The sequence below is a fragment of the Daphnia magna genome, linkage group LG3, assembly GCF_020631705.1.
Source record: "Daphnia magna isolate NIES linkage group LG3, ASM2063170v1.1, whole genome shotgun sequence".
NCBI lineage: Eukaryota > Metazoa > Arthropoda > Branchiopoda > Diplostraca > Daphniidae > Daphnia > Daphnia magna.
This window is the reverse complement of record NC_059184.1, coordinates 11,201,219-11,225,492: the sequence shown is the minus strand read 5'-3', so window position 1 is coordinate 11,225,492 and position 24,274 is coordinate 11,201,219. Positions and strand designations below refer to the sequence as shown.

Below are 24,274 nucleotides of genomic sequence, written 5' to 3'. Positions count from 1 at the left end.
TTATCTGCTTAGATGCCATTTGCTCCATGCTGAAGGTGAAACTAACTAGACATCGTTTGCCACCGAAACTGGAGTTGGCTATTTCCCAGAAATTTAATCAGGTGCGTCCAACGGCAGCCGACACATATATAACTCACCGAAGTCCATACAAGCCATGTTGACAGAAGGAAGATACTCAAGTTTCCGAAGAAAATTTGTATCGATGCCAACTTCGTATGCGTTAAACTGGGCGTCGTGGCTTATACGGTTTTTTTCTCTTGCTAATCTTTGAGCATTTCTGACTTGTTCTAGGTCTCGAGACGCATCCACTGTGTAAACTTTGTAAATACTTTTGGCGGCGTGTCGTACCGTACTTACAGTTTAGGTTGAGTAATTAAATTGACACTAAGAACTGTGTCTGTTCCAACCGTCTATTCGTTTTACACTGATAGATTTACAGTCACTTAGTGGGGGTGTAACAATTAAAGGAGGGGAAACAATGGGGGTTTGGGGCCATCTATCGGGGGCCCCTGAGACAATAGTCACGCAAATGCGCGGGTGCAGTCGTCCGGCGGCCGGATCGGGTTGTCGTCGTCTGTTGGGCGATTATATTCCCAACACACTGCTTGAATTTTTATGTGGCTTCCCGCAGACTCAATTAAGTCACCGTGAATTTGCGCTGGAGGATCTTTAGGACGTTCTTTTTCGATTATTAGGACTGAGGCTGCCGTTCGGTAGAATGCCTTCTCTGTCTTCTCCAGTTTCCTGGTATTCCCATGCTAGTATTTCGGTTCTCCGATCTCGTACTACTTTATTCTCGTACCATATATCTCGTACCGGTACGAGATCATCGGTACGAGATTGGAGCTTCTAAGCAGTTGGTACGAGATCATCGGCTCTTGACAGAAGATATTTTAAAAAATTTCTTCGTCGTAGAAGAGCCACTACTCTAACCAACCGCCCGGCATTGCTCCAAGCCGCTTAATGAAATTTGAGGGAAACTGGGCCGCCTTATATACGGTCGCAGGGGGTGAGCGCTGCGCCACCAAGCGGGGTTCGTTCCCTTTGGGTACGAGATTGTCAGTACGAGATTGCCGGTACGAGATACTTAAGTAAGAACGATTTAGTTTTATTAGAAACAATAGTTCTGAAAAAAAAACTTGCTTTATTGTAGTTATATCTGTATTTTGGCAAGAAGCAACTGAATTTAAAAATCAAAATACACTATTGGAACATTTATACGACTTGACTGACGATTGTATAGATTCTCAATTCGTTTTCAAGAAAAGCAGTTGAACTCATCTAACAAGTAAAGACGAGATTCTTCCAGTGCTGCAGATGACGAAGAAAGCCTTCTAATAAAATAAATGATTATTTAAATGGATGTTTAGACTTTATCAACTTTGTAAATTACCTTAATCAGATTGGTCATATTCACAGGGCATGCGATAAGTCTTGGAGCAGTACTTCAGAAGGTCATCTACGGTATATTCCTTGGTGTGTTGATATTTCTCCCAAATATCTTTAATCCTCTCGTTGGTCCTCATATACACTTTGTTCTGACTCCTGACGTCTTTACCCTGTAACAACAATCTTTTATTAATCAAATTCATCTGAGTTTCTTTATAGAGAAGTTCAATTAGATGATATTGGTTCAAATCGCCCTTCTTAGGAGCATGCATGTTTATCCGGTAATGCCACCCTTCGGCATCATTATTCGTCCGCACTTCTTGAAAAAAGACGCTCCAAGTATCTGGAGACCAAACACGACTCGTAATCCACTGTTTCTCGACATAGTCAAAGAACGTTCTCAGATCTGTAATAGGTAATGGTGGAAGATTATCGTCGGTTCTTTCTTCGTTTAATGCAATCAAATCATCAACTAATTGGACTGATCGATCCTTCAGTTTTTTTTAACAACCTTGAATTTCTTGATATGGAACGAATGGCAAAGCTAATGTTTCCCGCACTAACTCTTTGATTTTTGAATCTGTCCTGTAAGCTACTGAAAATCCAAGTCTTTTTAGATTACGATACACACTTTGCGTCCAATAAAAATTGCAACCAAAAATCTTCGTATCAGGGAAAACATCTTCAATTGCTCTTTTGGTCGCTGTTTCGAAATCCAAGACCACTTCTTCTAAGCAAGGTTCGTACTCGGGATCAAAAAGAGATTTTAATTTTTCAAGGACCGCGACATAATCGCTTAGCTCGCGACAGGATATCAACACATAGAGCAATGGAATCTGTTTTGACTCTCCATTCTTCGTGACAAACCCATGGATGGTGAACAACTGGCTAAATGGAAGTTTAGCCACATGAAAAGTCCCGTCAACATACCATCTACGCATATTTTGCAAATCCCTTAACTGCTCTTTACTGGCGAACAAAATGTGCCGTCTATCCCCTACAGTGATGTCACCAACAAAAAAATCCTTCGGCAGAGCATGGTGTTGCAATTCAAATTGGAGGGTGGTTGGATGTAGAGGCCTGTTCTTTTTTCTGATGTAATTGCCAGCCTTAGCTAAATTATCTGGGTGCGGTAGATCTAAATCTGGATGCTGCATAGCAGCTGGGACAAGTGCTTCTTCAGCAATAGCTTTAGCAGATTCAAATTTTTTGGAGAGTGCAATTTCTTTAACTTTTTTTACTAAGGGAACTTTCAAAATCAGAGAGGGATCGGGAAGGTGACTATGACCCTTTTCACCTTCCTTAAATTCTTCTCCCTTTTGCTTTACAAACGCTGCACAGGATTGCTCACCTTTTAAACCACGCCTCGTACATAGCCAAGTGACTACTCCACTTTTAGTGGGTTTCTCGCTTTTTCTCCCATATAGATTACCTATTCCATCCAACAACTGATCCTTTCCCCTTATCGAAGCCCCAAATTCAATATAAAAGTGTTTCACCCGGATTGCTGGTGTGATTGGCTCCTCGTAAATCAGGCTTTTCTCTCTGATGGGGACCGGAGTAACGTGACGAGGCGAATGAACAGTATCTCCATTCTCTGATTCAAAGGATGATCTAAGTGATAAGACAAAATATTATTAGTTACTTCGTTTGCAATAAACATTTTTTAATTGTATACCTGCTAGCTGTGGAATTATCTTCTGGTCTAACTGGGCTTGGCGGGTGAAGTGAAGTGTCTAATCTAAAAGAAAAATCAAAAGGATTAATTGCAGAGTCATTCAGAGACATATTGGCAACGGCCATGTCAAGTAATTCCTGTGGAATATCTGGAAAGCCCATATTTATTGACGGCATTGGAGGGACAACTTCTTCAAGGACGACTGAGTGGTTAGAGGAGCTATGAATAGTAAATGTTTCGTTGACAATTATGTTTGTAGTTGAAGAAGTTGAAGCGATAACTGAATCGGAGAAAGGAATAACTGCTGCATTTCGCCTTTTCGGAGAACTTTGGTCGTAACGAGGGTTCGGTTTTCTGTTCCGTTTAGGTCGTGATTGCTGGAGCGGAATCGAATTAGCTTCAACGGCGGCTGAGGGAATACTCTCCAGTTCACAAGAAAAACATGTAAACAAATTGTCCCGCTTTGCGATCTTGTAGCAATCCTTGTCAATCGCTGAAGTAAATTAAAAAAAATCAGTAAAAATCATAGGAAGACATCAATTTCACAAACAAGTTTTCAGCAAACAAGAAATAATGACGTAGAAAATAGTCTCTTGCAATCTCATACTTTTCAAATCTTTCAGTAATAAGTAGAATACAAAACAGTTAAGAGCAAAGACTGAACTTACATGTAAAACAGCGTCGGTGAACCGATTTCTCGCACTGATTGCACTTAATTTTCTAATCTGCCTTTTTAAACGCTATCTTACACACGAGACACTCCATTCTTGGCAAAAGATGAAACACAACTGTCGTAGTTCTCAATTTTGTCTTCTTATATAAGACATCAAAGCAAAGCAAGCCAAGGTCATTCCAGACGCAACCCTTGGTCATTCCAGACGCAACCCTTGTAACAATCCCATGGCGCTTGTTTACTCGAAGAGAATTCTGAGAGGCTTCAACTATCATCTACCGACATGTCATGTACAGCCACCGGAAAGTCAACAGTAACTTTCTTAGAAATGACCAGTAAGTAAGCAGGAATGGTTTTCTTGTTTAATTTGGCTGCATTTTCATAGATTTTCTTGGCTTCAGGATATTTCTTCTTAACTGTTAGCCAGCGAGTCGATTCAGGCAAAATACTAATCAAGAAAATCGTCAAACCACTGGAGCTATAAATAATTAGGGTAACAAAACGTGAATGAAACTTACAAATATGTAACTACCATTGTCCCCATCGGCACAAAAAGGCAGAGCTGCAATATTATCCAATCACGGATAAAATATGCCAGTAATCCACTAATAAGATTTCCAATGGATTGAAAGCAATAGATGAGACAAATAAATTTGATTCGCATTACTGGAGCCTGTGCTTCCAATCCTTCAAAAACATAAATATTACATGAAAATGTTTTCTTAGACACTCAAATTCTTTATTGGCTTACCCCAAATAATGAGGGCTTGTAAAACAGCAACACCTCCCATACCAGTAAGAAATCGAAGTCCTGCAAACGCGTCAAAATTAGGAGCGAAACACGAACCTATGCCAAAGGCCGCCATCCACGTCCCCAGTACAACAACTGACGTGCGTCGTCCTATTCTAGAAATGATTCACAATTGAGGAATAAATGTCCAAACTACGTGATGTTCCTCCGTGGAACTGCGCACTTACAAATCCGGCAAAGGCCCGAGGAAAAAAGCATCCAGCAAAACTCCCAGCATTGTGATGAACGAACCAAAGGTAATCTTCCATGATTCATCGCACACGAGAAGGTACTGGGCAAAAAATATTTAAACTAAATTAACTTGTAGAATGTATGGATATTTAAATGGGCAACTGTATCTTACGTCAGTAACGATTGTTCTTGTAAAAACAGACTTGTCGAAAATCCAGTTGTGGCAAGTGGCGTTGACCGTGTAATTTTTATATGCACACTCCGGGGTGGTAGCATTCGGTATGGTATCAAAATCCTGTTAGTTACAGCGCCATGCACGAGGAGTTGCCAGAAGACTGTTGAGGGCAGTTCCGTTTAGCCAATCGGCTTTGTACTCTGGATCAATTGGATCATCGCAACCATCAACAAAACACCTTTCCGCGCATAAAATGAGCACGCATTATTCCAAGGATAAAAAAGAACAGCAGAAATATGTGCTACAAGGCATTTCCCATTTCATTTGTTATTTACATTCTTTGAATTTAAAATGTTACCTGTAAGCAGGCACGCCTCCCACAAAGACGTAAATAAGGATACACGACGTTGGAAAGAGCAGGCCATATCCGATGCAAAAAGATACTTGATTTGAAACCATCCCATTTTGCCCAAATGACCGAGGATGATGTCCGCGTTAAAAGCATCGCCAGGGTCGCCATCGTCAAAAGTGTTAGCTGCTGATCCGTCTTGATTTGGTAGCTTCTCGTTTTCAATCGGCTTCGGAGCACAAATTCATGATTTAAATTTGTGATAATTCCGATGGTACGGATACAGCTTTTAATGTACCATCCTTTGTCGGTAAGCTTACGGTGGACCTAAAAATAAGTGCAAATGATTACACGTACAATCCCAACTACACCATAAATTATCCATTATTGTTACCTCTTGCTCTTCGGCGCGCAACTGTTGTTCACAAATAGCTTTCTCGCAGAATCAATGGGATGAGTGACTAGAAAGGGTTCTTCATCTTCTTGCTTTCTGAGAAGTTTGAAAAGAGCAACGTTGATTTTGGCATTATCACCGACTACACGTTCTACTGTAAACCCAATATCTTCAAGCGTACGGATGACGTGAATTGTGAGAAAAAATAATTGTCGACCAGTAAGCCTTGCAACTGGCCAGGTTCCAACTATAGAAGTAAATTTTGTTGTCAAACCTGTCATGACAAAATTAATCAAACTGTTTGCTAGCACCGGAGGTCCATTACTTGTGTTGCTTGACTCATTTTTCATAAATGCAGCATTCTTCGAGATTTTACCACCATCAGCGTCAACAACATTTTCAACATCTTCATCAATGACTGCATCTTCACATCCGTACGAAATATCTAGTCCCTCATCGTCCATTTTTGGTGCAAAAACATCAACACCTCCAAAATCAACTTCCCCGACGAATTGTTGACGGGATTGGATCCAAAGAAGTAATGACTTACAAGCCATTTCGTCCACTTCTAAGCTGATACTTCTTTCATGACTCTTGGACAAAGTTTTAAATAATACCTTAAGCCGCTCCAAGTTTACAGACGTTATTCCTACGCTTCCATTTGTTCGTCCAGTGTAGCTGTAGAGAGCATTCAAGGCTGGAAGTGTTAGCAAATTTTGATGCCGAAGAAAATCATAAATAGTAGGGCTTCGCCCTTGAATTGCTATACAATATTTGATAGTCCATTGGTCGTACCTGACACAACGTGTCTCTTTAGTATAGTTCAGTACCTATAACAATGTAAGCGTGTTTTTAGTTTTTGATATTATATAAAAATTACAAAAACATAATACTTGATGGAGCAAGAATGATGCTTTGGCATTAAACTCGCATTGCTTGTCTTCCTCATCTTAAAATACAGCAACTACTGAATTAATAGCCACTGCCATTCTTTTATCACATTGTAATAGTTTAAGAGCCACTAGTTTTTCCAACTTTTGAATTTTTTTTTGTAGTTCAGAAACTGTATTTCTGAGTTTTCGAATGAGATTGGCTTCGCTTGATTTCTTGCTTTGACGTTGTGATGTATGAAAATGCGACTCACTACTTGTATGAACCTGATCAGCATCTGTTGTCTACAACAGAATAGGATGAGTATTGTAATTTTAAAATACTTAGAAGTAGGGAACCTACAGCATCGGCTACAGCCCATGATTCATGGTTACTATTTGTTTTACTTTGTATAACTTGATTTTCGAACACATGAGTAGGTCTGGTTTGGGAGTTCTCAGTCTCATTGTTCTGTTTGAAACAAAATTGAATTACTCGTGATACTTAAAAACACTTTTATGTTGTAAACATACTGTATGCAGAGATGATTCTGGTTCAACACTTGTTTCGTGTTTTGTATTCTGACTCACTGGCCGAGGAGTTGATGTTATATGACACTCATCTGCATCTGTCTTTCTTTTCAAACGGGATAGAATTAGTTGAGATAATAGAACATGTTTTAAAGTTAGACTTACCCAGTTTAAACCTGATCGATCATCAATAGTTTCAATGCTATCAATATTTTTCCCTGGTGCTACATTGCTATTTAACTCTTGAAAAGGTATTCTGTGTGGAGGATTACTGCCAACACTCTGTACAGGAAAATAAACATTAGGAGATTGCGTTGAAATATAACAACCCTGAGGTACGTTATACCTTTTCATATGATTGAAAAATTGTAGGAACAGCATTTCCTAATAAATAATGTCTTCCCGTGCCACTCATTTTTAATTCTTCTTTTTTGAATGTAGACTACATATTCGTAAGTGTTTTACTACAACATCCTTTAATTCAGTTTTTGAGTTATTGGAAAATTCTCTAATCCATTGTTCACAAACATGGGAATTTGTGCCAAGAAACGTTACACATTACGGGCCCATAACTTTTGCTGGGACAATGTGCAACACAACACTTTACTTTCATTATCCTTTTAATCAATATCAATCAGTAACAATTAATAATTAATAAAACAAAAGTGTATGGCACCTGAAATTTCTTGAAGCACTAGCATGAGCACTAGGGACTGCGAAAAGCATGGACCAAAAACACCAAAAGCATGGACGAACAAAAATCCACGTTACGATTTGAAAAAAATAGGAAAAAAATATAGTGGAAAAAACATGCGGAAAATGGAATCGACCCTTTGGAAACCGAAGATACAGGGTGCGTAACTTTAGGTGGGGCAGCAATCAGAATCCAGCACGTGACCTGAAAAGGCGGGGCACCCTGGCGCAGGCGAGATAGCCCGTTGAGTGGCCGTGATTGTAGTAGGCTATGGTTTCCTCCGACCCAAAATGGAAAATGCCTCGCCCTAAATCACTTCGGGAAATTAAATTTTAACAAGAAAGTAAACAATAAGCAATATTAATTTTTACAAGAGGGGACGTAGAGCTAAACCTGATATATTTATTTATTAAATCGTTCTTACTTAAGTCTCTGGTACCGACAATCTCGTACAAGCAATCTCGTACCGACAATCTCGTACCCAAAGGGGACGAACCCCGCTTGGTGGCGCAGCGCTCACCCCCTGCGACCGTATATAAGGCGGCCCAGTTTCCCTCAGATTTCATTAAGCGGCTTGGAGCAATGCCGGGCGGTTGGTTAGAGTAGTGGCTCTTCTACGACGAACAAATTTTTTAATATATCTTCTGTCAAGAGCCGATGATCTCGTCGCTTAGAAGCTCCAATCTCGTACCGATGATCTCGTACCGGTACGAGATAGATGGTACGAGATATAAATGGTACGAGATAGGGGTAGACCAGTATTTCGGATTGATAACAGAATCATCGCCTGCGTAGATAAGGAGAATTTGGTTGGGATAATCCGGATGCTCGTACGCATGCTTTGAAAATTTCGTTGAAAAAGCCAGTTGGGTTTCTCCCCGCTCAACTCGCAATTTAAAATAATATTTGAAAATTTTAACGCCATCCACGCAAATGTTTTTTTCCCAGATTCCTGGCACCATGAGTAACCATCCATTCTCCAGTCATTTTTATATTTATCAAGACCCCACTTTATGATGAATTTTGCACCTATTATAAAAAAAGATAATTAACAAAAGAAAGCTGTATATAATTACCTATACTTTTACGATATACAGGATTACCTATTTCACCATAATCGACAAATTATGTACAGAACTCTGTACATAAACTCTGTACATAAGTTTTATATAGAGTTTCTGTGTACAACATATATATTGATATTATGTTGTATGACAATTATAACAAAAATCAACAGTACAAACATATCTATAAATAAACAATACACCCTATTTTTTCGTTGTTACCTGGTTTTGGGAAAAAAATTTCCTTCTTTTTTCGGAATCCACGCAGTAAGTTTTCACTGAAATATCTGAAAATAGCGAAAGGTCCCTGATGATTCCATCCCTAAGGCACGACATGGTTGAAAACACGTAATAAACACAATTTAAAAACAGTCGCAGAAAAGAACATGTGCTCGCCAATTAACTCAATTACGAACTAATGGATATTGGCTGTTGTCCTTCCCTAGAGCAAGGAAACCTTCCCACGCTCGGTGGTCCCTAGGGAGCACTTGCTCTCTTCCAATATGCCTCTGGATATTTCACTTGTTGTCTAGGGATAAACGTGACATCTATTAATCAGCAATAAAGAAGCCCGTTGATTTTTATTATATATATTTCATGATTAAAAACAAATTTACTTCCATAGGGTTTATGTATTCACAATAAAACATAGTACAATAAAAGCATATTAAAATATTACTATTTACAAATACTATATTTAAGTACACGCTGCCAGTACACGATATACCATCCAACGACAGTCGTCTGCTAGGCGTACTTCGTGGAAAACGTTCTTAGGCTCCTACCCTTTGGGGGCGGAGCAAGCCATCCCACGATGGTTTTCCACGATATACCAGTACACGGTACACGGTACGCGTACACGATATACCGGGGCCCGCTATGTTCCAAGTCTCCATACACGCATGAAGATTTAAAGGCTTACAAGGGCCTTGAGGCCTACAAGAGATTTATCGATGGGGGAATTGGATCATTGTGTGCAATCAGTCTTTTAAACAAAAATCTGTTGATGAAAGCGAAGGTTATTACTCTTCATTTGTTTATTTGTAACATTACTATAACATATAACTTTTTTTTGTCATAACATATGAATAAATTATACTTCATAATTTGTATTACATCTTTGAACATTTAAAATTACTCTTCTTGACTCTCTATCCATGTCTGACTTAGCGTTAACATACACTTTGTCAAGATTCAGGGATGGGTCCCAGTCTGGGTGTGTTTCTCCAGTGTAGTAAAAAGGTTTTCCCGTGTGATTTCAAATAGAAGAATTAGATAGACACATTCACTATTAATAAATTTGTCGAGACTTACCTAGAACAAAATGTGCATTACAAACTCTAATGTTATTCGTAATTTTTTGGCCAACAAGATGAAGTGTTTTCAACCAGACTTCTCTTCTGCGTTTCACAACATCCGATTCCAGTTTCCCTTGATTTTTACGAATGCAAGGTGTAGAAAAGAAACGCACACTTTTATCCCTGCTTGATCTTTTGCAACCCGGGGCACAACAATATTGAAAACCCATGACAGCCCTACAGAAAAGATTTAAAAAAAAATACAATAAATGTAATCTGGAAACAGAAATTGCTACACATACTAACCAAGATACGTAGCAATTAACTGACACAAAAAAATTAAAAAAAATTTAACACTGATTCACAAAATCCACTTTGTATTGGGAAATAACACTTTCAGCCAATACAGACAACACAAAACATGACATAAACAACCAGAGAAAATGTCGGACATCGAAACAATTGACACGCAAAACCGCGATGTGAATTGCTTGTACTCGAGATATTAGAAAAAATGGAAAAAGGAAAAAAAAAATTTGTACGACATAAATTTCCAAAGTTTTTACCATTATTTTGGACATTATAGAAATAAAAGAATGAAAAGAACGACAACTACAAATAGATAATATTATAATTTCTGATATAGAGATTAACAACAATGTGATAGTTGAAACAGTAGAACAACACAATGAGGATTTAGAGGACGAGCAAGACATGAATATGGTTAACAATGTCTTAAAGGTAAATCTATATAAAAACAAAAACTCCAAGGGTTAAATACTATACACAAATTATTTTTAAGTTCTAAGAAGTAGATAACATGTAAACAATTCTTTATATCAACTATCTATAAACTATATACATTAAATTAAAACTATACACTGCACGATTTAAATATATATTTACTGATTACACAACTTTATAACAATTTACATTTCATAAAATACATATAATAATTTTGTTTGTTTAGAAGTTTCCTAACGTAGCACCATTTAAAATACCAGTTGAAATTAAAACTCTTCTGGAGACAAAAGTAAAAAACATTAAACCAGAAGATTGGACATTTGTGTTGCGGATCACGACCCGCCACCTGACGGACAATTAACTAGGTCGGGCCGACTAGTTCACAAGCCCACTATTTTTGATTTATAGTATGTGTAAGGCCGCCAGGGGTGCTGTGTTCAGTGTCTTCTTGGTGGCCGATCTCGGTTAATGTTCTTTCTTCGCAATTGTTCAACAAGGTAGAGCAGACGCCATTATAAGTTGTGTCAGAATCTGAATAAAAGCTAGAGAATCAGCAACAATTTACCGAGTCAATTATTATTATTATTAATTTTTGAGTCAAGTGTCTTCAAATCAATAATTACTTATCAGGTATTATCAGTAAAAGTAATTATTGTCAATGGTCCTTCGAAACTAACTAGTTTTTAAACAGAATTCTGTACAACTCGATTAAGTCACACTGCTAATAGGTCAAGCCACGCTACAGTCGTGTCAAAGAAAGAGTGTTGAGCACTTTGCGTAAGCATTAGTTTTAATATACTTAATAATTTACACTTATTTAAGTATTGTCGTCCTAACTATCACTCCCTTTTTGAAAGAAGTTAGTCTAAAAGCTGAATTCAGCCACTCCAGGGATGTACCCGAGAAGAACTCCAATTAGTCATGAAGCATCTCAGCGTATCACTGTAATCTAAGTTACAAGATAGTTCTAAGTTAGTGTGTTAATCCTTCTGCAAACAGTATCTCAACAGAATCAGAAGACTTAGGGTATATCATGCTCGCATCAAATTTGGTGAATTTGGCCCAAGTCTCACCGAACCTGTAGAACCTGAATACAGGCCATTGCCCCACGGTGTAACAATTGATGCAAAACTAGGTGCCTACGAAGAAGGTTTCTATAGCATTGCAATCAAGTATCTTCCCCGTGACGAAGCTGTTGCCATCATCAACATCAGAGTGAACGCTGATTATGCAAGATACCTAAACTTCCTGAGAGGATTACCGACTTGTGAGCCAACGCCAAGAGAACAAATTCATCCAGAGATTCCCTTGCCAGGTGTGCTCCAGCACCCAACACCACGAGCACCAGACTACGGAAGCACTCCGATTGCAAGATTTTACGGGTACCAAGGACCTAGAAGCCATCCGAGGTCGCGTGGTCAATCTACCGTTGCAGAGCAGTCAACATCTGTAGCAACCAGGAACGTGGTCGTTCGCAGCCTTCTCGAAAACGAAAGAAGAAGAGAGGCTGAGGTTATTGAACAAGAAGTCGGTGCAGAAGGTACAGAAGACATCACTGAAGTGGAGACGAATTTTTCGATCAGAACAAACGATTCTGAGACTGTCATTCAAGAAGAAAGTGAAGTAGAGGAAACAGTGAAAGGAGAAAGTGAAGAAAGCGGTTCGACCACATCTGAGGAATTCATCTTGTCCATCAACGAACGAGAATTTTGAAAACCCTCAGTGAATTTGCTCAAGAAGAGGCTTCATTTTTTTTGTTTTAAGTTCCCTTCGTGTTATGTTAAACCATGGCCTACTCTAGTACTGGCTATCCCTGTGTTGCCGAATGGATCCAGCCTTTCCCATCCCCTTTTCATAGCCAGAGGGCCAAAAGTTATCTTGAGATGTTCCACTTTCCAAACCATCTTTCCACCGTTTGGGAATTTTTGCTGCGCATGCTGCTACGTAGGCCGTGGTCTGGCGTGTATACACCGAGTTGCATCCATTTTTGTTTAGTAATTTGGATTGTTTTGTGTTTTTTGTAAATTGGTGGTAATGGCCTGATAGTGATAGTGAATCATTTTTATAATTTTTTTTAAATGCCAGTGAAGTGTTGTGTCCGTTTTTGTTTCAACTAAAAAAACATTGAAAACGAACATAAAGTGAAGTTCTTTTCATGGCCCAAGGACGAAAATGTTATTGAGCTGTGGATCAGGGCATTTGAGTGTAATAGCTCTGTTACAGGATTTACGAAGAGCTTCAAAGTTCATAAGAACTTACGGATTTGCAGTCTTCACTTCGAAAGTAAATATGTTCACGAAAACACAAGAAGATTGGGGAAGAACGCTGTTCCTACCATTTTTGAGTTTTGTAAACGGGCAAGTATCTAATAAAAGAGCATTTGCATAATATTTTGTATAAATTGAAATAAGTTATGTTTTTATTTTTAGAAGAAAGCAGATCCATATTCAACTGATATGTTTCTTTCCAATCATAAACGTTGTGATTCCACAGACCTACAGAGCAAAGTTGAATCCTCACAACTAACCGTAAGCATAACAATTCACATGTTTTTCAAAAGTGTGATGCATATTCTAATACTTGTTTATCGTGTGTTGCCTTAATGTAGCCACTGTTGCTTTTACTGTTAGGTAAAGGACCAGACTTTTGATTCCTTCAATAAGAGATAAGATTGCTATTGTCCCAACATTCAGGAACAACAGTTGTTGCTATGAGCCACCATAATGTACGTTTAGTTATCTCATTATACTAAATTAAATTTAACAACTGTTGGTAATGTTACAGGCGAGTTACCACACTATTGTATTTCCATTTTATAATGGTCATTGTGACGGTTTCACAGCTTGCAGTTTCATGAAGAGTTACTGTCTACGATAACATTAAATCAAAAGATTTGAAAGGTGTTACGGAGTTCTATTTTTGCAGTTTCATGACCTTTCTTTTCTTCGGTTTGTTGTATACAATTGGTTTTTTTGGATAGCCAGCCTATAGGCCGTTACTAGAGTAGGCCATGTGTTAAACTAAGATCTTAGCCATCTAGTGGTAACAAACAAATTTTTACGTTTGTAACTCGACGAATACGTAAATAGACTGGTTTTCAACAAGCATATTTTCTTGTTGCTTTCTCAAAATTTAAAATACTGCCTTGAACCTGTTGCTTGAAAAACCATGAAGGCAAATTACAAAATGAAAATGAAAACTTAAATTTATCTCTGGAACAATCAAATTCTAAACTAAAGTACGTAGAAGAAGAAATGAAAAAACTACAAACGGTAACTTTTCTTAAAACCAAATCAATTTTTACTTAAATATTTTTATTTGCAATTTGAATTATAGAAAATTATATTAGCTTTAGGCAAAAATCTACGAAATACATCTATTTTTGATCTCAAAACCACTATGGAGAAACTATTTATATTGAACGATGTAAATATAACTAGTGTTAATAACATTCATTAACTGTAAAATTAATCTAAACTAATTGAAGGAATTCATAGCAAACACAAAAGTAAACTGTACAGAAATAACTAATGTATCAACTGAAATACCATCACATCATCCACTTTATTCCACCCCAACAAAAAATGAGGTACTAAACTATTCTACGATACAAAATTTTAAAGTTTAACATCATTAAATTATAGCAAGCTGAATTTACCTTCACAATTGATTCACCAAATTTTTCGATTCTAATCTTACCGATGTAAATATAACTATTGTATTATTTTAACATTCATTAACAATAAATATTATCTAAACTAATTTAAGGAACAGATAGCAAACACAATATTACACTGTACAGAAATAACTAATGTATCAACTGAAATACCAACTAATGTATCAACTGAAATACCATCACATCATCCACTGTATTCCACACCAGCAAAAAATGAGGTACTAAATTATTCTACAATAGAAAATTTTTAAGTTTAGCACCAATAAATTTTAACAAGCTGAATGTACCTTCATAATTTATTCACTAAATCTTTTTGTTTCTAATCTAACCGGTGTAAATATAACTATTGTATTATTTAAACATTCATTAACTCTAAAACTAATCTAAACTAATTGAAGGAACTGATAGCAAACACAATAGTAAACTGTACAGAAATAACTAATGTATCAACTGAAAAACCATCACATCATCCACTTTATTCCACCCCAGCAAAAAATGAGGTACTAAATTATTCTACGATACAAAATTTTTAAGTTTAGCACCATTAAATTATAGCAAGCTGAATTTACCTTCACAATTGATTCACCAAATCTTTTCGATTCTACATGGATAGTAGATGAAACTCCTATTCCAAATCCTATTTTTATCCCAATAGATGAATTATAAGAAATTAATGAAATGTTTTAAAAAAATAAGTAAACTAATATAAAGTAAAGTAATGTAAAGTACCTTACCTTCATTTGCTTTGCGTCAGTTTCTTCTCTAACAGAATGTTCAGAATATAGTTTTGCCGCATATTGCATGAGTAATTTAAAACCATCTTTGCCCTTCCATTTCGTGCGCAACATAAAAGATGCTAAATTACCCGCAAACAATTTTTTACTCGTATTTGTGTTCGGAAGACTTTTTTTTTGCTAAATTTCACAATCCTAACACAAAAGCAGTTAAGTAAAATAATAATATTATATACTAAGGTGATTTACCCTCTATTTGATTAGTATGCGCTCCAGTTTCGGGATCTTTAAAATGTAAACTATGGTTAACTTTTAAATGGATATATTCATTATGTTCCCTACGTAAAATAATTTTTAAAACAGAAATGGTTAAAATGAAAAAAAAATGATTAATTACTCTATCTTATCATATGCTTTCCAGCAATCCGATATTATTATAGATCCAGGCAATATCCATTCTTTGATTATATCCAGTATCAGGAGATCTATCTGGGACAGCAACGAGGAAGCATTTTCCTGATATTCTTTCAACCCCACCCAGAGTTAGGAGTAGCTTACTGATTTGAGAGCGCGCTCAGAGCTTCCCGCTCAGTGCTGAAAAGTGAGCGTAGCTCAGCTCTCGCTCGCAAAAAAAAAAGTGAGCGTGCTCTCGCTCGCGCTCGCGCTCTTCGCTCACGTACAGTATCCTGCACAAAAATCCGAACGCCGATTTAATTTTTTAAAGCCACCTATTGGCAAGGTAGTGGGTTTTTTTGTTTGTTTTTCTTTAAGGGGGAGGGTAGACGGTGTGATGGACACGTCAGGGCAGGGTTGGGTAAGTCTAGACATTTTAAAAAAGTGCCTTAAGGTATTACGCTTTAAGGCAAGTTACAGGTCGGGACATTTTTGCAACCCCCAGGGTGGTGTGTTTTTTTAAACGACAGTTGGAAATTTAGGGCTTAAGCTTAGTAATGTTTCTAACCGAAACAATTTAGCTTATGCTTCAGCTGCCTGTGAAAATTTACGTCGTTGTCAATGGCGTAGGTGTAGCGTTTCTGAATGTGATGCTTGAGATCGGTGTTCGATGCTAGATGAGGTGTTCAATAATTGTGGTTACCTTACGAAAAATTCTCGATTATATATAAAACAAATTTTTATCGAGCAATATGTGCTTTTTTTTTTTAATTTTATAATTTAAAAAATAATAAACCCCTTCGTTTTGAATTAATTAATATTCCCAGCAAATTCGAATGAAGAATGTTTTAACAATACCAAACGTTTTCGCAATACCGTATCGGGATTCGAACACTGATCTACGGCGTCGCAATCAGAGCCTCTACACATATGCCATCGGTATTGACATCATTGTGCACAGGCAGCTATCTAATTTATTTGGGTATAGAATATAACACAGCCTAAATCCAACATTTCCAACTGTCGTTTAAAAAAACACACCACCCTGGGGGTTGCAAAAATGTCCCGACCTGTTACTTGCCTTAAATGCGCGCTCTTTTCGAGAGCGCGCTCCCCCCAACTCTGAGTATGATATAGTATAAGTATCATACTTCAGTATAGTATAGTTAAGTTTACTATATCACACTAAACAATCATAATAAATATAAACAAAACATCAACAATTAAATAAAATTTTTAATACTATACTGAAACATAAAATAATAATATAATAAGGTAAAATAAAGTATAGTTACAAAAGTATAAACATACCTAAATCCAAATCATTTTCAACATATTTCTGTGGCATTTCATTCCACCAATAATAATTTAAAGTTAAAATTTCACGAATAGTTAAATGCGACTTATGGAACCATGAATATCTTCTTATGGTATATTTTTGACCACATATTTTTTTTTAAATTGCTACTATCAATTGCAATTCTATTATTGCATTTTAATTGACAACCGTCAATAGCGGAAGTGCAAGGAATCTAATGATATATGTAATCAATGAGATAAATAACGTTACAAATATCGTAATGTAAAAAGTTACCAATGTAAGTTGACTGGAAAACTTCAGATAAAAAGAAGATACACGTACAGTATCCTGCACAAAAATCCGAACACCGATTTAATTTTTTAAAGCCACCTATTGGCGGGGTAATGGGTTTTTTGTTTGTTTTTCTTTAAGGGGGGGAGATAGAAAAATAGAGCCGTTGCTATCCATACTTGAAAAGAGACTGTTATTATGAACGTATACAACATCAAATTAAAACTCAATTACTTAATTAATGTATTTACTTACCTTAAATAAAAATAAATGTATGATAAAAATGATAATATTAGATTTGAACCTAAGATCTCTCTCACAGAAATCCAGTGCTTTACCATTAAGCTACCTCATTTACTACATTTGTATATTTAAATTCAATTTAACACTAGATTTTTTAATGCAGTATAGTATAGTAAAGTATATTTACTACAATGTATAGTGTGTAGTATACAAAAGTATAGTAGAATAGTAAAGTACAGTTTATTATACTATATATAGATATATTACTAAATATAACAAACCAACAATAAACAATCAAATAGAACAATATAGTAAAGTAAGGTGAAGTAAAGTAAAATAAAGAAAATATACTACAATGTATAGTGTGTAGTATACTAAATTATAGTAAACTAGTACAGTACAGTTTAATACACTAAATAGATTTAGTACTAAATATAACAAAACAACAATAAACAATATAGAAAACCCATAGCAGAATGTCGAATATTTAAATATTTACATCATATAAGCTAGTTCAGTCAACCAAATTAAAATTTAATGAAAACGCAAGATTTGAACCTATGACATATTCAATAGTAATCCAATGCTCTACCACACAGCTACCTGACATACTTCTTCAATATAATTATATTCATGTTAAAAGAACAATTTAGTAAATACTACACTTTAATGACGGCAACATCGCCTCACTAATACGTTTGGCAACATTGTCAGTCTAAAGCAACTTTTATACGTTTGACAATAAATAGAAAACGATACGGTATGTACAATTCAGTATATTTGAAGTTAATGAAAGTTAAGTAATGTTTAAACTTAACTTAACTTAACTTAACTTAACTTACAGTTACTTTGGTCGGGTAAAATAGACTTTAACCCAATCTCCAACCCCACTTACTTTTTTGAATGATTTACGAAAGCCAATGGGCATTGCTCGGTGATTCGATTCATCAATTGGCCACACAATTAGTTGTCTAAAGTTACTTGAGATCAAGGGCAAAAACCGTGTGAAATATCTCGATGCTTGACTGTAGGATATTCCGAACTCGTGCCCAAGTACCATGAACGATTCATTCAAACGTAATTTTCTTAATACTAGGTATACAACATGTAATGATGTTAGGTTTACTTTTACCTTAAACTTAGAGCCAACGAGGAAAAGTACAGAAATCCAATCGCGATCAACACCGAGATAAGTTCTTGGATAAGATTTCATGAGTTGTATTGTCCGTTGGCGACTTCTATGTTTAAATTCAGTCATACAGTGAACAAACGACAGGCGGGAGGGCAGTAGTGATATGTCATTTGACGTGAATGATTGATGCCAAGATGAATCTTCTTTCGGCCTTGATGTTCCACACGAAGATGTATCACCTTTATTTGAAGAGGTTTCTTCATATGAAAGAGATCTTGCACATTTTCTCTTCTTTCTCACATTACCGTAAGACGACGTTTCAATAGCGAGTGAATCTATCAGTTTTCGTTTAGCAGATAATGGGGTGGAACTGATTTGCCAAGACTGCTGTGGTGATGTACACTTGATAGGTGATGGACTGTTGAAATCCTGTACTGTCACATCCCACGGATTAATTTTTGACGATTGCGAGCTCCTCAACTTCAGAACAGGACTACTTGCCAAAAGTGGCATCATTTTCCAGCAAGGACAATACGCTGCATCTTTATGAGCCCAAGTAATGAGATTGTGTTGAAATCCTTTACTTCGAACGCGTGATTTCTTGCTAACAGTTTCGTTTTGAGTTTCTTTGATTGAAAGTGATTGGACAAATTGCTTGTAATCAGTCTGTGTTTCTTTGTTTACAACAAAAGGTGTAGAAGTTTCCATTTGTTCATTACAATAGTAGTTGTTAAAACAAGTATGATTGTGTCCACAAGCATCTATACAAAGACATAAGAACTGTTAAAACAGGTTGAATAACATATAAAGTTTTATTATACCTCCAAGGATGTGGTGCAGAGCCATATTACATTCTGTGGTTGTTGACATTCTAGATTCACACTGCGAACTGTAATATCCACTAGAAAGGCTGTCAACAGAAATTCTGCCTGTAATAGTAAATATATTTTGAAGGATAGTTGTTAAAGTATACTCCAACAGTAATATTACCTTGCAGATCTATGTCTTACAAACAAATCCTCAACTTTCTGCGGTTCTTCAGTGCTGGAAATAAGTGTTGGAGATTCTATTGGTTCAAGATGATAGCAGTCATTCACAGTCTGATTTGGTTCACTTACAACTATACAAAGACATAGGCAGGTTAATGTTTTTACAGGTTTTATAACATATTAAGGTTTCATATACCTACCGAGGATTTGGTGCAGCTCAACGTTAAATTCGGTGGTTGTTGACATTCTAGATTCACTCTGCAAACTGTGATATCCACTCGACATACTTGCAACAGACATTCTGCCTGTGGTATTAAGTATAAAGTTATTAACTGATTGTTACAATGTACTTCAACGAACAGTGTTACCTTCAAGTGCCATGTCTGAATTATTAGCTGAGAAATACATAGCTTCATAGTCTACTTCACAACTTGTTGCTATTCCGTTGCAAAAGAGATTAATCAATTAGTCAAACTGTAGTGATTGTAAATAATGATAAAGGAAATATCTCACATGTTGGTAGATTCAAGTGTGGTACCACACCATCTTTAAGTTTTAAGTAACCGACACCACTCTTAAACTTCTTATAATCCTTCAATTCTGTTTCAAGCTTGAAAATAAAACATGGTAAATTTCTATTGAAATTTAACTTACATGAATATAGTACTACCTCAAAGTGTGTTTCACACACATGCATTCTTCTTGTTTTTGGAATCTTGGAACTTAATGAAACCAGAGTATCGAACCACAATTTTCTCTTCAATTTATTTGTAGGGAATGAAATGAATTTAACATTCGGATCACTTATTGGTGATGTTTTACATCCAGGTATAACACAAATACGATGTTTCATTGTGTAACTTAATAAAAACACAAAACAAAAGTTACTTCACAGTGGAGTGTAAAAAAAAATGGCACAGAAAGTTGTTTATTTTCATTAGCGTCGTCTACAAATTGATCAGAAATTAGGCTCCGCCCATGAAAAATGGCTGAGAGCTCGTTTTGAAATGGGAGGAGCTTATTCGAACTTTTAACTAAAAATACACACATTTCGGTTGATTTAAAAAAAAATAAAAAATACCATGAGAATCAGCGTGAAAAAGTGATTCTAACAAGCATGTTTAAAACAAATCGAAATTTAATGCAAAGACCCTATTGGCTGCACGTGCGACATAGCGACGCGTCAACAGCATCACGCCACTTTGATGAGTTTCAATGCGCTTAATAATTAATTAATTAATTACGCCACAATGCGAGGTTTCATGGGGAGCCCACAAATCTAAGAAAGATCAGACAACTAGCAGCTCGCTAAACGTTTAGTTGCCTTCAACAACACTAGTTTGACGCCTAACTTGCCTTAGTGTTTTCTCTTACAAGTGTTTCTCCGCCTAACTGTTTCCGTAAGTGCCTATCTGAGTTGTATTTCCCATCGTCTCACTTACGTCTTTAAATTCTCCCGTATCGCTCGCGCTACTACGGTAATATCAATTTACGTTGTCTCCATTTGCACTTTGTTTCCCTTTAGTTTCTCGTATTCTTATACGTGTAGTCTCCCTTATATTTTATGGCCTAGTCTAGTAATACACTGTCGTCATTGTGGGTAAACGCCTCCGAGTTCCGTGTTAATATACATTTGTCTTAATCCGTAAAGTCATTCACCCGAGAGGGAGGATGCTTTACATTATCCTATGCCCCGTTCAGAAGATTCTACGCCTATTAGTAAAAATGAGAATTAGTTCATAAAAAAAAATTCAATCACAATCAGTGAATAGTTTATTACCTACTAGAGATCCCAAAGAAGTTTAGTTGAATCCTAGAAATCGAAGTTCATTAGAGACACGATGACGAAACTTTTAAAATTTTATTTGAAATGCTATTGTGGATTACAGGAATTTTCGCGGCTTTAAATATTATGTAATTCAACGGCCAACCTTAAAGTACCTCTGGAAGCCTAGGTAAACTACAATGCCAAGGGTTGCTGAATGAATGAACGTTTGCCAATAACATAAATGTTTCCGTCCATCTTTTCAATGAAATTCTCAATTAACACTGTAAAACCCCCTTGAATCACAACGCAATTATTGGGGCCTTTACAGCTTAATTTAAGCCCTTGAAATCAAACTCTTTGAAATTGGAGATCATTCAAACCCCGAATCATGGGGCCAATGTGATGTTCGGAAAAAAGTTTTGTAAAATCCGCCTTTCGTTTGTTGGTTGTACTGATAACAGGTGGGTTATTTCTCAACTCAGTTACACGATTTATAAGTTGTTGAGGCGGACTAATTTTTCAATTTTCCAAGATGGTTCTCAAACGCAAAGCAGCTAAATGTGTTAATTGCGCCTAATCTTTTACATTCGGTTCCCAAATGAATCAGGTTGTGAATATTATAGCTTAAAAATTAATCTCCGAAAATAGAAGGAGACTGCTGAACAAAAAGATTTAAAAGATGTCTTGCGTATTCAATGTTAGCTTCCTCCTTCACTGTGTCTCTGCATGACAATATTCTTATGGCCACGCGAAGTAACATAAAATGTTGATAGATTTCATAAAGGAATCTGTTTTATAATATATCTGGTAAAACATAAAGCATCATCAACCTGCATTCGGTTGCTTTTAAGCGTGAAACATCACATCGTCCAGAGTTCTTGTATTTCTATTACATTCAGCCGGAATAAATTTCGCAATAATATCCAAAATCCCTGAAATTTCTAAAATTACCTGCATTGAAATTCGTACCTTCATGCTCCGCCTCTGATGGCACCATATATGAAGCACTTTACGCATTACACCTAAATATACAACATGCATTGGATTGATAGCAAAAGTATTAGCCATGGGTCAATCCAGCCGAAGTCACCGAATCATTGGCTCGCACATATTTTAGAATTTAGCGAAATTTGGACAGTAGGTTTATACTGTCTTAAATAACTTATTTTCCAAATTTCGTCTATTTTCGACAATTAGTTTTTAAAATACGGCGAAATGAAAATAGGTTTTTTTCATTTTGCCGTAGTCCACTTTTCCCGTGCGTTTTTTGTTTTTCTTAATTTTTTGACCCATTGTTAAATAATCTAATTTTTTAGAATACATACTATTAATCAGATTTTCACGTGTTATCTTTTAGTTTATTTATTTTTTCATATTTAGTTTAAGGTTACTAATTTAAGGACAAAGTTTTGATAACCTCCCCTCTTTAAAAATCAATATCTTCCCCGGCTGCGAAAATTTTCATAAGCCGTTTTAATAATTGTATAGAGTAGAAATTGATTTATACTATATATAAAAATGAGAGATGTTTTCTCTCGTTTGTTTGATTTAATTATTCTAATTTTAAGTTTTTTGACAAAATATTGCGTTTTTTTCGTCCCTTTCTACCTTGAGGGGCGGAGCTTCATCTCTTTCCTTTCGCCGCTCTCAACCCCTTTATTCCCTTAGGCTAACGAGGGGAGCTTTCCTCTCCACGCGACTTTCAACACCATTTAGGATAGCAACAGCTTAAAATGCTAAACAAATAAACCTATTAAATGTGAAATGTAAACTATATTAATTGACGTGTGAATTTGGAAGTCTGACAGTGTATTATGACATCATTGCGCTGTATACTTTTTCGATTTCCTTTCTTTCAGAAAGATTAATTTGAAAGTTTCTCCCAGATCTTGATCTACTTTTCAAAGTCTTTACAATTTTCATTACATGAGAAATATTAACAAAAGCAATATCTTTGTTAGATGACATAAAACCTCTTTTGAGCCTCAAAACCATCTGGTTTGAGAAACTCAATTTTTAAATCACAATGAACATAAATTTTTTCAATAATTTCACCAATATACCACAACCCATCAAAATCATACACACATGCTATTTTTGAACCAATTACACAATCATTATATTCAACATAATTTGTGGTTTGAGCGAGTTGAGAATTTACAGTAAATATCTTCGATTCATTACTAATTGACAGAAACCTTGCTTCTACTCTATTTTCGTTAATGGGAACGAATGAATGAAATGACTGAGTGCCTGGAATCCGTTTACCAAACTGAAATCACTCTTCAAGCATTTCCTCATTTCTGTGAACATCAATTTGAGAAAATAAAAACGATTTTAATGTTATGGAAGTTGCGAGAACACCAATCGTACAACGATTCAGGTCTTTGAATTACTACGCTTATCAAGAGAAGCTGTTATTCCATCAAGTAAATTGAATCCATAATAGCGACCGTGATTAACTGGAATCGTATTCACTTTTTGAAGGGTTCCTAAAAAGGTTGTGTAAGTCTTTGGCAAATAGGAAAAACAAGTTTCAGTTCGCAACATCATCAACAATTTGTCGACTCTAGCCCTTGACACATTTGTTTCAACTGCTCAATTTGAAAGACGCCTTCGGAATTATTGCCTGCGCTCTTTTCACTTAAATCGTCACCTACTTCAAAATAATCCCAATCAATATTCCTTTCTTGATCGTGTCGCTCAAAGATTCGACATCACTTGCGTCTACATCTAATCCGTCATAATCAAAAGTATCATCGAAAAAAATGTACATCAGATGCAAGACTGTCTGCCTCAATAGAACTAAAATCACCAAGTTCAGACTGAATCTCCTCCATTACATGGTGATCGACAAAATGTTCAGGATCGTTAGCCACATTTTCTACTATGCGCAAATCAACATTTT

The 24,274-nt window shown here is 36.2% G+C and overlaps 3 protein-coding genes, 2 long non-coding RNA genes and 1 pseudogene across 8 annotated transcripts; 2 read left to right on the top strand and 4 right to left on the bottom strand.

Annotated features, from left to right (window-relative positions):
- Nucleotides 1-1,124: 1,124 nt before the first annotated feature.
- On the bottom strand, nucleotides 1,125-3,832 carry LOC123470688. Its single transcript, XM_045171241.1, has 5 exons — nucleotides 3,817-3,832; nucleotides 3,068-3,560; nucleotides 2,889-3,003; nucleotides 1,394-1,559; nucleotides 1,125-1,334 (listed from the first exon to the last, which is right to left on the bottom strand). Exons 1-4 carry the CDS (start codon nucleotides 3,830-3,832, stop codon nucleotides 1,395-1,397), a joined length of 789 nt encoding a protein of 262 aa, XP_045027176.1. The 3' UTR covers nucleotides 1,125-1,334; nucleotide 1,394.
- Nucleotides 3,833-3,901: 69 nt separating this feature from the next.
- Nucleotides 3,902-5,487, bottom strand: LOC123470687 (annotated as a pseudogene).
- Nucleotides 5,488-5,497: 10 nt separating this feature from the next.
- LOC116926924 lies at nucleotides 5,498-7,836 on the bottom strand. Its single transcript, XM_045171240.1, has 9 exons — nucleotides 7,717-7,836; nucleotides 7,387-7,657; nucleotides 7,206-7,322; nucleotides 7,044-7,142; nucleotides 6,874-6,981; nucleotides 6,641-6,815; nucleotides 6,534-6,589; nucleotides 5,641-6,470; nucleotides 5,498-5,573 (listed from the first exon to the last, which is right to left on the bottom strand). The coding sequence occupies exons 2-9, from the start codon at nucleotides 7,453-7,455 to the stop codon at nucleotides 5,498-5,500; spliced, it is 1,530 nt and encodes a 509-aa protein (XP_045027175.1). The 5' UTR covers nucleotides 7,456-7,657; nucleotides 7,717-7,836.
- Nucleotides 7,837-11,437: 3,601 nt separating this feature from the next.
- On the top strand, nucleotides 11,438-12,588 carry LOC123470381. Of its 2 annotated transcripts, XM_045170621.1 has the most exons (3): nucleotides 11,438-11,617; nucleotides 11,701-11,784; nucleotides 11,840-12,588. In XM_045170621.1, exons 2-3 carry the CDS (start codon nucleotides 11,734-11,736, stop codon nucleotides 12,551-12,553), a joined length of 765 nt encoding a protein of 254 aa, XP_045026556.1. In that variant the 5' UTR covers nucleotides 11,438-11,617; nucleotides 11,701-11,733; the 3' UTR covers nucleotides 12,554-12,588. The 2 variants fall into 2 exon arrangements, with proteins under 2 accessions (XP_045026556.1, XP_045026557.1); XM_045170622.1 differs by lacking the exon at nucleotides 11,438-11,617 and having other exon boundaries at nucleotides 11,631-11,784.
- A 708-nt stretch (nucleotides 12,589-13,296) lies between these two features.
- Nucleotides 13,297-13,814, top strand: LOC123470530. Of its 2 annotated transcripts, XR_006644216.1 has the most exons (3): nucleotides 13,297-13,368; nucleotides 13,471-13,565; nucleotides 13,625-13,814. It is a non-coding gene; the product is annotated as an uncharacterized LOC123470530 (long non-coding RNA). The 2 variants fall into 2 exon arrangements; XR_006644215.1 differs by lacking the exon at nucleotides 13,297-13,368 and having other exon boundaries at nucleotides 13,376-13,565.
- Nucleotides 13,614-15,908, bottom strand: LOC123470531. 2 transcript variants are annotated; one of them, XR_006644219.1, is made up of 5 exons: nucleotides 15,648-15,908; nucleotides 15,500-15,588; nucleotides 15,251-15,445; nucleotides 15,086-15,153; nucleotides 13,614-15,029 (listed from the first exon to the last, which is right to left on the bottom strand). It is a non-coding gene; the product is annotated as an uncharacterized LOC123470531 (long non-coding RNA). The 2 variants fall into 2 exon arrangements; XR_006644218.1 differs by having other exon boundaries at nucleotides 15,251-15,908.
- Nucleotides 15,909-24,274: the final 8,366 nt, after the last annotated feature.

Excerpts from the sequence above, each read along its gene's own strand:
- LOC116926924 (XM_045171240.1), bottom strand. The coding sequence starts at position 7,455 with ATGAGTGGCACGGGAAGACATTATTTATTAGGAAATGCTGTTCCTACA. Across the intron at positions 7,323-7,386 it reads TTTTTCAATCATATGAAAAG|AGTGTTGGCAGTAATCCTCC; the intron begins GTATAACGTACC and ends TTTCCTGTACAG. Across the intron at positions 6,590-6,640 it reads GGCTCTTAAACTATTACAAT|ATGAGGAAGACAAGCAATGC; the intron begins GTGATAAAAGAA and ends CTGTATTTTAAG.
- LOC123470381 (XM_045170621.1), top strand. The coding sequence starts at position 11,734 with ATGTACCCGAGAAGAACTCCAATTAGTCATGAAGCATCTCAGCGTATC. Across the intron at positions 11,785-11,839 it reads AAGCATCTCAGCGTATCACT|TATCTCAACAGAATCAGAAG; the intron begins GTAATCTAAGTT and ends TTCTGCAAACAG.
- LOC123470688 (XM_045171241.1), bottom strand. Across the intron at positions 3,004-3,067 it reads GATAATTCCACAGCTAGCAG|ATCATCCTTTGAATCAGAGA; the intron begins GTATACAATTAA and ends CTTATCACTTAG. Across the intron at positions 1,560-2,888 it reads CAATCACACCAGCAATCCGG|GGTAAAGACGTCAGGAGTCA; the intron begins GTGAAACACTTT and ends TTGTTGTTACAG.